General features: G+C 40.3%; 1 protein-coding gene across 1 annotated transcript; it reads left to right on the top strand.

The window, feature by feature from the left end:
* The first annotated feature begins 2,145 nt into the window (after positions 1-2,145).
* On the top strand, positions 2,146-14,930 carry tmem185 (transmembrane protein 185). Its single transcript, XM_078164227.1, has 7 exons — positions 2,146-2,351; positions 3,516-3,692; positions 7,466-7,673; positions 7,915-7,998; positions 8,237-8,413; positions 11,659-11,782; positions 12,223-14,930. The coding sequence occupies exons 1-7, from the start codon at positions 2,314-2,316 to the stop codon at positions 12,471-12,473; spliced, it is 1,059 nt and encodes a 352-aa protein (XP_078020353.1). The 5' UTR covers positions 2,146-2,313; the 3' UTR covers positions 12,474-14,930.
* The last annotated feature ends 64 nt before the right edge of the window (positions 14,931-14,994 follow it).

The raw sequence follows: 14,994 nt of genomic DNA, 5'->3' as shown, positions 1-14,994 counted from the left end.
TCCTCAAATTATTTTAAGATTAACAAGAGGAAGAAAGAATTTACAGCTGGTCTAAAAGTCACAGTACATAAAAAACTACAAATTTTACCACAGCTTAGTAGGGAAAATGAATATTTATTGCATTTTAACAGATGGAAATGATTCTGCAAAACAATATCTTTATTTGACATGTTCATAATTTCGGCCTAAGACAGGATGAGATATAACTTTATTCACCCTGAAGCCACATTTGCACCAAACATGCACAGAATACATATTTAATAAAATATATACGTAAAATGTTTACATCAGGATGGTTTATGTTCAGTAATATGTCTGTGTGCATGTGATAATCGACATAGTGACGCAGAATCTCCAGTAATGAGAAATAAATATTTGATCCCAATAAGGAGAGCCATCTCTGGTGGTTCTTGCCACAGGTGAGATTGGCAGCCATCCATGTCAGGGGATTACTTCTGGTCGGTTACAGTCCACCCACCCATCAGCCACAAAGCCATTTGAATGTCAGAGTATACAAACAATACAAATCCGTGTTGTATTCGGCAGGAGATGACTTAGTTAAGCCGCAACAAACAGCTGACGGAGGTTGTTGATTTACGTTGTGAGGCGTTCAAGCTCTATTCAGTAAAAATAAGTATTGGGCGAAGGTAAGTCATAACGTTTCGTGATGTGTTCAGTGTAATCTTGTAAAACATCACTTTTGGAGACCTTTTGTTGATGTTTTCACAGCACTGAGAAATAGATATTAGAGAGGGAATTATGACATATCAGCTATTGGCCAATTAGTTACTTTAAACATTGGTATCAGTATTGGCTCAGAATTTCAAAACCACTGCATCCCTTGTTCCATTAGAAAGTTATTTTGTACATTTTATTATTATTATTTTATTTTTTTATTCAAGTTAATTTGTAATTATTTTTAAATTGATTTTTGATTTAAATTATTATCACACATGTACAGCATGTTACTGAAAGAAAATAAGCACATATTTTTATCTGTCTTATCATCAACTTATGTCTTATTGTTAGCTAGATTGTTTATTTGCATTTTGGTTATAATTGGGGAGGCTCATTTAGGGCTCCAAATATGCTGCCACCGCCACTGCATCAGGCATCATGTAATTAATAATTGTTTTAACAATCTGATTTATCTTTTTGTACCCATCAGTACAAAATGACTTTTATGTAAACAAACATTAAAAAAATAAAATAAAATAAGACACTTTGTGTCATTGTAGATGTAAAACAAAATTATCTTTGGTTACTCTCAGAGGCTGTTTACACGTGGCCGGCTATTTTCATAAACGGACATTTCACCATCTCCGTTTTCAAAAAGATCTTCGTTTACACTTACCTGTGTATATATACACAAGAGCATGCCAAACCTGTAGGTGGCAGTGTAACGAGAAGCTCAAGCCTTCCATGTATCCATTGTCACCATAGCAACATAGGTCGCACTTTTGACACAGGCGCAAGTTCCGGCGCATACTGTGACGTCGGTTGCCTATAATTCTGTTTATCTCAGTTTACATGCAAACGCGCAACCGGAGTTTTCCAAAATCTCCACTCTGGCTGGAGTTTTTAGAAAGACTCGTTTTCAGAGGAGAAACCTCCGTTTGCGTGTAAACGAAGGGCACAAACGGAGGAAAATGTCTCCATTTATCAAAATCACCGTGTACGTGTAAACGGCCTCTCAGGCTAAGAGCTGTACACAAACAAAATAAAAACATTGATAAGAGCTATATTTAAAACATTAAAACAAGATATGAACAAAGTAAAACCACAGATAATGACAAGATAAAACTTTGACCATTTAACTAAGCATAAATCAAATAATATGAAGTGTGTAAATATCAATAAATTAATGACAGCAGCAGGTTTAAAGTGCATTTTAAATCAAGTCATTGCACATTGTGAAGTGCATTTGTCATACTGGGAGAGACCACTCCAATGTTTAATTTGATTTTTAATTTAATTTAATTTAATGTCTAATTTAATTCAATTTAATTTAATTTGATTAGATTTTACTTGATTTAATTTAATTTAATCAATCAAACTTAATTTAATTCAATTCAATTCAATTCAATTCAATTCCATTCAATGTCCTCACTCAACTGTTGGCTGACGTCATTTCCGTGTAGTCACGTGACTAGACCGACAGAAAAAAACAAAACACACGGGCCAGCAGCGAGCTGTAATGATACCGCACCGAAGAGCTCGACAGTCGCCGAAATTACCATGTTTAGCGAACAAATTCAGCGGTGAATCAGCGAACGACTAATGTTGGCGAACTGACCGGCCATTTTGTACACCATGAATTTAAGAGGACTGTTTCAGGACTTCAATCCCAGGTAAGTTTAGCTACGACCTAGCACTTTAGCTAACTGTGTTGCTAGTTAGCATTGCTCGGCTGGGCAGCGTTTGATGCGCAGCCGTTTAGGAAAACATGCAGAAAATGTGTGTTTAATACATGTGAGGTTTTATATACATATTTATGGCTGCTGATAATGTAACTGCACGTATATAAGGCGAGTGTAGCTGCAGTAGCTAAAGCGAAAAGAAGGTATGAGGCTAAAGGCCTGGCTAACATGCTAGCTAAGATAATGTTATGCGTTCAAAGCTAGTATGTCCATACTTATACGTTATCTAAAGCTATTAAGTCAATTTCTTACGCATGTTTCCGGTATTCATACTCAGCTGATTAAAACAAGACACGTTATTTTGGGGTTGCACATAATTTAAGTATTTAAATGAGAATTAAAGGCCCTCAACAGCAGCTGCTTCAGATTGAAGATGACAGAAAACTGGGAAATATTTCTCACCCAAAGTGAAGCAAAAGTGAGGGGCAGCTGTATAAAGCTGTCAAGAGTTGTAATAAGTAAAATGCAAAATAAACTAATTATGGGTTTTAATTACAATGGACAAAAATTGAGTAAATCCAGCAGCAGTGTTGTGTGAAGTCCAGTGCAAATGTAGTAGATGCAGTTAGGAAGCCCAGTAAAATATGTTTAATAAATAGGTTTAGTGACATGATGACAGTTATCATCATTAACTGGCAGGTGATGGTTAGACAGGTAAATGCACTTGGTAGCTTAGTGTGTGTGTGTGTGTGTGTGTGAGGGATGATCAGGTTGGGAGTATCAACTGCTTTAACACTCACATTATACTGTCATCTCCATAAGGTCAGTTTTCTAACCCCCTTTGCATCCGCTTATATAATGTTTCTTTTTCCAGAGCGTAGCCAAAGATACTGATGTCCTTTCATTGTGGTTTCATCTGTGATCTAGATATCAGTCACTCTCATGTCTCCATCATGTTGTTACTTATCCTACTTTTTCTAAAGTCTGGGCCTTGATTACAACAAGTTTTTCCACCTGCTCTTGTTCCAGACATGTAACTCACCCGGACACTCTTCGCACATCCCATCTTTGTTGCATCGTTTTTAATGATAGAGATAACAGGGGTACAACTATCGGTGTCCTTTCCGACATTTCTCTCTCTGTCCACCGTTGCAGTAAGTTCCTGATCTACTCCTGTCTGCTGCTGTTCTCTGTGTTGCTGTCCTTGAGGCTGGATGGCGTCATCCAGTGGAACTACTGGGCTGTGTTCACCCCAATATGGCTGTGGAAGCTGCTGGTCATCATCGGGGCCTCCGTGGGCACTGGAGTCTGGGCGCACAACCCCCAGTACAGGTAGAGTCTCTCACACATGGACATTTGTGGCAAAAAGTAGTCCAACTCATGGTGTTCATATATATATGTGGATCTACTGCACACCCACCCACTACAGTTTTTTTAACCCACCTAACAAAACTGAGCCATATATGCATTTGCTGCAGTGATCCCATTCATAGTAAATGTAAATTCTTACAAAGTGAGTTTCATGATTTATGTTATAGTTTAATGACTAAAGACGTTCTGATTATTTTTTCCCTCCCAATAACGAATCAGATCACCTGAACTTGTGTATCGGCCAAGTAGGGGTGTGCCATATCATCCAGATCACGATAATACTAGTATATATTTAATATCATATGAAAAATTCATATTGTGATACTCGCAGTATTTTGACGTGTTGACATACGGACTCCGCGGTGGTTCCAAAAAGAGGAGCAGCTTCAGTAGTGTGGAATAAACTGTAGCGTCCTGAATGTTTTATGAACAGCCCCGGACTTCTCAGACTCTTTTAGTGACTTACCACTCAGAGAGAACTCAGTCAACAGCGTCTCTCCCTCTCCTCTCTCGCTGTGCGCTCACGGGATTAAATGTGAACCTACGTGATGCTCGCGGCTCGACAGAAAACTCCATATATGTGACTGTGTGATAGTTGTGGTGTCATCACAGCCTGTCACAGGTTACAGCGTGATGATTAGAGGAGAAATGGCAGAGCATAAAGGTCCAGGTGGAAAAAAAACTCAATCATTTAGGATTTTACTAAAAGAAGGAAATCACCTGTTGATTCATATTTATATATATATATATATATATATATATATATATATATATATATATATATATATATATATATATAGATCTAGGCCTGTCGCGATATGCGGTAAGTCTGTTATTTGCACGGTAAATTAAAAGGGAGACGGTAACTTTTCCTGCCGCGATTAATTGCCATATTCATGCGTGTTTGTTTTCCTCGTCTCTCTCCACCAAAGAGACTGGACGACAAGAGCGTTCACTGCCGTGCATCGTCTGGGAGCCAGGTGAGTTGGTTTATTAGCGTAATGAACGGAGGGAAAGATGTTGTCATCGAGTGTCTTTGTCTCTGTGAGGGAGGCGGGGCTATGGGCTACACACACACACAGTGCGATCTTTGTGAGGGGGAGACAAGGCGGAGAAGAAAACAGAGAGTTGAGCGTAAGAGAAAAACAGGGAACTTGTTCCTAAACCAAATGCCACGGCCCCTGTGTGGGAGTGTTTTGGATTTAAACCAAGTGACAGAGGGGAGCCCAGTAATTAGGACGAGCCGGGTTTGTTCTAAAACCATCTCAACAAAAAGAGCGAATACGACCAACTCAACTGCACACCTGAGAGTGAGAGACTGACAGTCAATTTTTTTGTATTTATTTATTTATTTCGATATTTTTACGTGTTATTTCGTATATTAAAATTTTCTTTCTTGCATTCCTAAATATTCTTGTTAAACGGATAGTGCACCCAAAAATGAAAATTCAGCCATTATCTACTCACCCATATGCCGATGGAGGCTCTGGTGAAGTTTTAGAGTCCTCACATCCCTTGCGGAGATCGGCGGGGGGAGCGGCTAGCACACCTAATGGCAGACGGCGCCCCAGACTAACGTCCAAGAACACAAAATTGAATCCACAAAGTATCTCCATACTGCTCATCCGTAGTGATCCAAGTGTGCTGCAGCCCCGACATAAAAAGTTGTTTGGACAAACGTCATATGAACTCTGTTTTTAGCCTCACTGTAGCCTGTAGCTCTGACTGCTTTTCTGTGCTCTGCGCTCACGTGTGCGCACCTGCGCGAGACCAGCGAAAGCATGAGCTTTGCTCACCCGTGTTTACATCACGTGACACGTGCACCGCAGGCTACAGTGAGGCTAAAAACAGAGTTCATATGACGTTTTTCCAAACAACTTTTTATGTCGGGGCTGCAGCACACTTGGATCACTACAGATGAGCAGTATGGAGATATTTTGTGGTTTCAATTTTGTGTTCTTGGACGTTAGTCTGGGGCGCCGTCTGCCATTAGGTGTGCTAGCCGCTCCCCCTGCCGATCTCCGCAAGGGATGTGAGGACTCTAAAACTTCACCAGAGCCTCCCTCAGCATGAGGGTGAGTAGATAATGGCTGAATTTTCATTTTTGGGTGCACTATCCCTTTAAATAAATGTTTACTTTTCTTTAAAAGGTGTACTTGCATCATTATGCTTTTATTATCATTATATAAGTTTAAAAATGGTCTAAAAACAGCAAAATTACAACAATAATAAAAATGGTCTTAAAAGCACAATATTGCACAATATTATCGCTTATCGCAAAATTTTCTGATGCAATTAATCGCCCAGCAAAATTTGTTATCGTGATAGGCCTATATAGATCCCAGGGGACATTTTTTGTATTTGGGAGCTGTTTAAATGTGTAATTTGTGGTAGATTTTATTTTGTTGAACTATTGATATTGTAACAGAATCTGACTCTCACTCTGAGTTACTGTTGTTGAAATGAGAGATCATTTTGTTTATTTTTTACTGAATATTTGAAGGCACACAGTAAAACTATATCACTTATTTTGTTGCAGTTATATTTTCTTACATTCATTATAATATATATATATATATATATATATATATATATATGTATTTTATTTTTTTATTTTTTTTACTAATTTGTCATATCGTCAAGAATATTGCATTGCAGAAATACCCTGAAATATTGTGATATTATTCTAGGGCCATATCACCTATCTCTACGGCAGATACCGTGAACTGATCCGATACCTTTGTGGCACAGTAGAATTTAAAAGCTGTATACTTCTTATCCTGTGTGGATGTGAAGTGCAGTGATTGTTATCATTGCAGTATTGTTCAGCAAAGCATGAACAAAAACATCTGTGATACGTCTTCAAATGCTTTGTAAGAAATTGGCAACACTCGTGCCGCACCTTGAACATGAAGCCTTGCATATTGTACACATTGCTTTTATACTGGTGGAACTTTCCATAGTAAAATACTGCCAAATTGGCTCCAAAACTGTAGTGAATGGAATAGATTAGATGGGTTGTTCCTAAATAGTACTTGGGTCACAGGGAAGCGGAGAGCAGTGTGGGTACATGAGACCGTCAGAAAGCGGAAGAATCACAGGCAGCATCACCAGCATGTCCAGGAGCTTTGCCTGGGTGATGGTTGGTTCAAGGCTTATTTTAGGACGACTCAGAGACAGTTAGACAATCTGCTGTCGATCGTGTGGCCTAATTATGGTTTGTAGAGTGTTAGAAAGTAGCTGAGACGACAGTTTGTTGCAATATGTCTTGCAGCTTGTCTATGATGATCTTGAAAGTGAGCTGATGTTAGACTCACACAGTTCATGTGATTGGACAGTGGGGAAAAACACAAATTACATCAGGTGCTTTTACCTGTCCAAGCTGAAGTTTTTTCTACTCGAGGTCTGTACAGTGCTCGTGCACAAAAAGCAAGAAGCACCAGTGTATCCTAAAAAGAAGTGCCACTTAATTGTTGTTAATTTCTTTTGTAAGCATTCAGACAAGATAAAATAATGTCTCCCTCAACTGTACGAGAAACAATTAGTTTAGTAACATTAGTTTAGGTCTCATATCATGGATATTGATTATATGCTAATCTCTTGGATTTATGTCACTATCTGCTTGATGTCTTTGTCTCTTTGGTTTGCCGTCTCAATAATCAACATGTGCATCATGAGACGTAACCATGGGAATCAACTATCTGATGTTTAGACTTCCGTGTGTCCTCTCTCAGGGCCGAAGGAGAGACGTGTGTGGAGTTCAAAGCCATGCTGATCGCAGTGGGGCTCCACGTGCTGCTGCTGATGTTCGAGGTGTTGGTGTGCGACCGCGTGGAGAGAGGACACTACTTCTGGCTTCTCGTCTTCATGCCTCTCTTCTTCGTGTCACCCGTCTCTGTAGCGGCCTGCGTCTGGGGGTTCAGACACGACCGCTCCTTGGAGGTAAGGAGGCCGATGTGTACGAGAATACGCTGAGACCAGAGGAGTTTGTCTGTTTGTGTGCTTGGAGTGGGTTCAAGGAATTTCAGTTGCAACAAGAGGCCGCCATTTTGACATGTCGGTGTATGATGCTCTAGTCACAGTGAACACTGGAATCCCTTCTGTTCCTCGGGCAAATTAGTTTATTTATTTGTTTTAAAGCTAAGGTTAGAATTAATTTTGTCTTGTGTCTTCCTCTCCTCAGCTGGAGGTGTTGTGCTCAGTAAATATTCTCCAGTTCATCTTCATCGCTCTGAGGCTGGACAGGATCATCAACTGGCCGTGGCTGGTGAGATACACAAACCATTCACTGTTATTTTTACACACTTCAATTCCACATGTAGGTCTGTCCTATGTGTTTGTTATACTGTCACAGTTTGAGATGCCACATACAGCGGTGGAGATTCAGATTAGTAATAGGTTCAATAAAGTTAATCAGTCTGAACATTAAATATATTTGCAATACCTTCATCTTCTTTAATATGTGTGTGTCTGTGTCTGTGTGTGTGTGTTTGTGTGTGCTGCAGGTGGTGTGTGTCCCGCTGTGGATCCTGATGTCCTTCCTGTGTCTTGTTGTCCTCTACTACATCATCTGGTCTGTCCTCTTCCTCCGCTCCATCGACATCATTGCCGAGCAACGGCGGACCCACATCACCATGGCAATCAGCTGGATGACCATCGTCGTGCCCCTTCTCACCTTCGAGGTGAGTCGTCACTGAGTTTATCACATTGGATTTTTGTTTTTCATATGACTTAGCGTGTGTAACGTGAGTTAATCGTAGTTAATTTATTTGTAAGGTCATTATTTTTCTGAAGCCTAAATGAGACAGTTTTAATTCTCTGCTTTGAAGATAGAAATCAACTCCACACTCACAGTTACAGTGCCTGTCTCTGTTCCAAAAATGTTGTGGTTTTCAAATCCTTTCTAACCTTTATTCAATCGAAGACAAGATATTTGATTTTCAAACTCACAAACCTTCATAAATATATACTGATTCTGGATTTGATAACTGCGACGCCTTCAAAAAAAGTTGGTTTAGGTGCATGTTTACCGCTGTGTGACATCACCTTTTCTTTTAACAACACTCAGCAACCCTTTGGGAACTGAGGACAGTCTCTCATTCTTGCCTGATATACGACTTCAGTAGCTCAACAGTCTGGGGATTCTTTGAGTGGTAGACAGGTCTGGACTGCAGGCGGGTCAGTCTAGTACCTGCACTCTTTTACTACCAAGCCACGCTGTTGTGGCACATGCAGAATGTGACGTGGCATAGTCTTGCTGGAATGAGCAGGGACGTCCCTGACAAAGTCGTTGCCTAGATGGCAGCATATGTTGCTCCAAAACCTGTATGTGTCTTTCAGCATTGATAGATCCTTCACAGATGAACAAGTTACCATGGGCACTAACACACCTCCATACCATCTAGTGTTGCCCGGTATACCGGTACTAAAATAGTACTGCGGTACTAGAGTATTCCAAACGGTACTATACTGCATATGGAAAATACCGGTACTTTGAAATTGATTCAATTCATTAATTTAGTTAATTTATTTTACTCATTTATGCACACAAACGCCTTTCTTGTTCCTATTGGAGCACAGATTGCACAAGTGGTGTGTATGACAACACCTGTATCAACATTCGCAGCTGGCACAAGAGAAAGTCTGCCTCGCAAAGGGAGACAACACGAGACAACACCAACTTAGTGAAATATTTGAGCAACCGAACCATGACGTCCATACTGAGGTACTTACCGAACCATGATTTTTTGGTACCGTTACACCCCTACTATTTATTGTTCTAAAGGTTTGTAGCCAAAAGGACTTTTCCTTAGGAAAAGTACTGAAGAGTATCGAAAAGTGTCGAAATTCATATTGGCATTGGTACCGAAACAAAGATTTTGGTATTGTGACAACACTAATACCATCACAGATGCTGGCTTTGAGCTTTGCTTTCTGAGGTGAAGTCAGTTTTTAATGCAGTGTAGTCGGAGGGGTCAAAGGTCACAGGCATTCACTGGTGGTTTTCAGCCCTGCCCCCTTACGTGCAGAGATTTCTCACGATTCTCTGAACCTTTTGCTGATATTATGGATTGTAGTTGGTAAAATCCAATAATTCATGTGCGCTGAGAAATATTGATCTTAAAGTCTTTGAGTGTTTGCCCACACAGTTTTTCACAAAGTAACCAACCTTGCTTGTTGGCAGCTGAGCCTTACGAGGACGTCCCTTTTACACCTACACCTCAGTCCGGAAAATTGCAAAAACTTTAAATGTGTCCCCAAGTGGAGTCGCAAAAACCATCAAGCGCTACAACGAAACTGGCACACATGAGGACCGACCCAGGAAAGGAAGACCAAGAGTCACCTCTGCTTCTGAGGATAAGTTCATCCGAGTCACCAGCCTCAGAAATCGCAAGTTAACAGCAGCTCAGATCAGAGACCAGATGAATGCCACACAGAGTTCTAGCAGCAGACCCATCTCTAGAACAACTGTTAAGAGGAGACTGCGCGAATCAGGCCTTCATGGTCAAATAGCTGCTAGGAAACCACTGCTAAGGAGAGGCAACAAGCAGAAGAGATTTGTTTGGGCCAAGAAACACAAGGAATGGACATTAGACCAGTGGAAATCTGTGCTTTGGTCTGATGAGTCCAAATTTGAGATCTTTGGTTCCAACCGCCGTGTCTTTGTGAGACGCAGAAAAGGTGAACAGATGGATTCCACATGCCTGGTTCCCACTGTGAAGCATGGAGGAGGAGGTGTGATGGTGTGGGGGTGTTTTGCTGGTGACACTGTTGGGGATTTATTCAAAATTGAAGGCACACTGAACCAGCATGGCTACCACAGCATCCTGCAGCGACATGCCATCCTATCCGGTTTGCGTTTAGTTGGACGATCATTTATTTTTCAACAGGACAATGACCCCAAACACACCTCCAGGCTGTGTAGGGGCTATTTGACCAAGAAGGAGAGTGATGGAGTGCTGCGGCAGATGACCTGGCCTCCACAGTCACCGGACCTGAACCCAATCGAGATGGTTTGGGGTGAGCTGGACTGCAGAGTGAAGGCAAAGGGGCCAACAAGCGCTAAACACCTCTGGGAACTCCTTCAAGACTGTTGGAAAACCATTTCAGGTGACTACCTCTTGAAGCTCATGGAGAGAATGCCAAGAGTGTGCAAAGCAGTAATCAGAGCAAAGGGTGGCTATTTTGAAGAAACTAGAATATAAAACATGTTTTCAGTTATTTCACCTTTTTTTGTTAAGTACATAACTCCACATGTGTTCATTCATAGTTTTGATGCCTTCAGTGAGAATCTACAATGTAAATAGTCATGAAAATAAAGAAAACGCATTGAATGAGAAGGTGTGTCCAAATTTTTGGCCTGTACTGTATACAGTATTTTCTTGCTCCTGTCACAACTTTTTTGTAACATGTCGTAGTCTTCAAAATCAGAACGAGTGTGTATTGACAAAAAATAATTAAGTTTATCAGTTTAAACATTAAATAGTCTTTGGACTGTAATGAATTGAATTCACACAGCATCCCAAATTTTTCGGAATTGTGGTTGTAAATAGAAAAGTTGTATCTAAAACAAACTGTTTTAATAATAAAATTAGCCTGTCCTGCCCTCCAGAGTATGTACGTTCTTTAAAACATCAAACAGGATGTTTTGGGAATTCTGAATACCGTAAGGCTCAACCAAAGACAACATGTTCAGTTTATTTAAGGGTGCTGAGTGAAAGTTAATTAATCACCACAAAACTGTAAACATAAATCTGTCGATACCTATCCCACTGCGTCGTTTGATTATATTGTATTTTGTTGATAGTACTACTATAAAACTCTCATTTAACACTTACCTGCGTGTGTGTACGCTGACTGTGTATACACAACATTGCACACATATGCTGCTATATTTAAGTCTCACAATGTTCTCGTGTCTCTGCAGATCCTTCTGGTGCACAAGCTGGACGGCCACAACAGTCTGAGCTACGTGTGTGTGTTCGTCCCTCTGTGGCTCTCCCTCCTCACACTCATGGCCACCACGTTTGGCCAGAAGGGGGGAAACCACTGTGAGTATTTAAAGACACTAATGTGCTGTGGTTTGCTGCATGTCTTTGCTGGGTGTACGTCTGTTTACAGGAGTGATAGTGAATATATTTAACAACTTTCCCTTTGTTTAGATTTTTGTAAAACTTTACAGTCAAGCTTGTCACGATATCTACTTTTGTTGGACGATGTATTGTCCTAGAACTAATTGCGATAAACTACAGCCTCACAAATCCTCACATCCTGGAACCATGAAAGTGAAGTTTTATTGTCACATATATTGTATTTGAGTTTGCTTTATTGTCAGAAAATAATAGTTAACAGTTGTGAACAGTTGTGGACGGTACAGAACAGTTTCATTGGTACCATTCAATGTAACGGTTCCATACAGTCCCCATTTTTGGTCCCCATGTTGTTTCAGGTCTGTGCTGTTAATTTCTCCTCTGTCCTGACTTTCCCATAGGGTGGTTTGGCATCCGTAAAGACTTCTGCCACTTCCTTCTGGAGCTCCTCCCCTTCCTGCGAGAGTACGGCAACGTGTCCTACGACCTCCAGCGCAGCGAGGACCCAGAGGCGGTCGAGGATCTGCCTGTCCCTGAGCCGCCGCCAAAGATCGCGCCCATGTTCCACAAGAAGACCGGCGTGGTGATCACACAGAGCCCTGGGAAGTACTTTGTCCCGCCGCCTAAACTCTGCATCGACATGCCTGACTAACTGCGTATCAGAGCCGAAACAGACTGCTGTACTCGTGTGTTCAAGTCATGACGCTAAAACAGCAAAAGACACTGTGTTTGGGTTTTAGCTGCTGTCCTGAAGGATTTAGTCCCTTCACCGAAAACTCCAGTATGGTATGGAATGACTACTGGATCCAGAATCCTCACCCCGGCTGTTGTGAAGTAAAGACTGCCCTGCCTAACTCTGACGAGGATTTAATCTTGGACCCAAAAGAGAGGACTGCTTTGTGGACATTTCTTGGAGGAGACTGACCACAGAACTGTCTCAGATTCACTTGGACCTAAATGTTGAGGTCGATGTGACTGATGGAGACGAAACAGAAGAGCTGGATGTGCGTGGACTTGAATATTTGACTCTGTAACAGCAGTATATTTTTGATTCAGACACGCTTCAGACCTAAAGACAAGGTGGACGCTTATCTTGGTTCATGATGGGGACCATTGGAGAGACTGTAGCTTGAATTTGGGATCAGTGTACTCTTATTGCCCGTTCCCACTTTTGACCATGCAGGTGCAGAAAACGAGGGTAAAGAAAGGTTGTTGTTGTTTTTCCAGGTATGTCTTAGTACAATACTTGCCCCCATGTGTACTGAAAGTCTCTGCAATCATGTTACTGATCTCTATAATCATTTCTCCTACTGGATCCCCCCCCCAACTTGGTTCCACTTCATGAGATTGATTGACAAACTCCAAAGTTCGTATGTGTAAGAATGCGTTCCAGAAGTGCAGCCAAAGCTAACACAAGGCTTCAACAGCAGTTATTTTCCAAAGTTAAGTACAAAATTCCTTCTGTGTTGCATCGATCAGCGTATCCATGCTAATCTGTGCAGAAGAAGGTAACACAGAGGGTATGTCGTACTAAAAAATTATTCTAACTTCTGAAAATACCGTTTTTTCGTCCAAAATTGTCACACGTCTAAAAATAAATACGACCTCACGTTGTGTCCAGCATGTTTGCACACTTTCGTCTGTCATTAAAATTTGTGCACCGAACAGAACAATAAAACGCATCGGGATCGGTGTGCAAGGTCTCTGATGATAATGTTTTTTTATGTTTGTTTGTTTTTTTCAGGTGACGGATTAAAAAAATGCATCTGAAAAAAATGGACTTAGTGTGCAGAGGCCTTTACTCATAGTGCTAAAGCCTCATTAGCCTCAGCTGAACATTTACATGCTTTTTTTTTTTTTTTACACAGAACAAGAACTGTGGATTTTGTCCCCACATCTCTTACATCAGAGTTGAGCCAGGAGGGGATCTTTGTAGCCTTTGTGGACAGGAGGAATGATTAGTGACTCTTTCAATGTACATACGCCATGTTAGTAATGTTTAAGACAGATCTGAAACAATCTGAAGCTCTCCTTTATGAAAAAGAACAACGGAAATGGGGCTGGGCAATATGGAGAAAATCAAATATCACTATATTCCCGACCAAATGCCTCAGTATTGAATTGCAACGATATTGTAGGGTTGACTTTCGGTGCTTTCACAAAATTTTTACACAATGACATTCTTGATGAATAATCATCAGTAATGTGGATATTATTGCGAAGTGATTAAAGGCAAATAATACAACGGTGGTGAGTTCGGAAAATTACATCACTTTACTGAAATACAGCCTTTAAAATCAGGTAAAGACAATATTACAACATCCAAAATCTAAGATGACATCCAGTCTCATATCAGAATATTGATATAAATTCGATATATTGCCCAGCCCTAAATCGAAATGGCACTTTGTTAACGTGATCCAAGATGAATCCTGTCTAACCTGTCAGTTTTTCTTATTCCTGATTTTTTGTAAATAACAGAAGTTGTCAAATTTGGGACCAGAGTGGAGATGGCAGGGTTGAAGGTTAGAGACAGAGCTGGAAAAAAAACATGAAGAAACTAGTATTTGCAAACAATCATCCACTTCTATTTTAGTTAAACATGTAATACTATCTGTGTAAAGAGTCACCATATTAAACCACGACAATGTTAAACAAGTTGGTATCACAAAATAAAATAAGGTAAGTTTTTTTTTTTTTAGTTGATGTCCAAACTTTGTGCCTCTAAATTATTCTAAAAACCCCATGATAAATTTAAGAGCTTTGCTGTGCCCCTTTTGATGTTACTACTAGGGGTCACCAAAGCCAAGCATTTTCAAATCCAAAACATATCAGCCTTACCAGGCTCGGACAAAAAAAAATTGCAAATACTTTTTTTTTTTTAATTAAACCAAATACAATAAGTAGAGAGTAGAACTCCTGAGATTTTCTGTATGTGCACATTGCCAGATTTCCTCAATTTATCAAGTTACATAGATAAGCAAAAGCAATCATCCCCATCTCTTATTTTATTTTGTTGGACAACCTGATAGCTGGAGTGTCCAGCATGCTGTGTGTACATGTTTTTTTCTACATTGTCTTTTTTTTCCATTAAATTGGTCTGATTTCATCGATGCACTGTCCCTTATTGCTGCAAGTTGAGCAATCTATGTTATAAAAACTGCCATGAAAAG

The sequence above is a fragment of the Epinephelus lanceolatus genome, chromosome 22, assembly GCF_041903045.1.
Source record: "Epinephelus lanceolatus isolate andai-2023 chromosome 22, ASM4190304v1, whole genome shotgun sequence".
Taxonomy (NCBI): domain Eukaryota; kingdom Metazoa; phylum Chordata; class Actinopteri; order Perciformes; family Serranidae; genus Epinephelus; species Epinephelus lanceolatus.
This window is presented reverse-complemented; position numbering and strand designations above follow the sequence as displayed.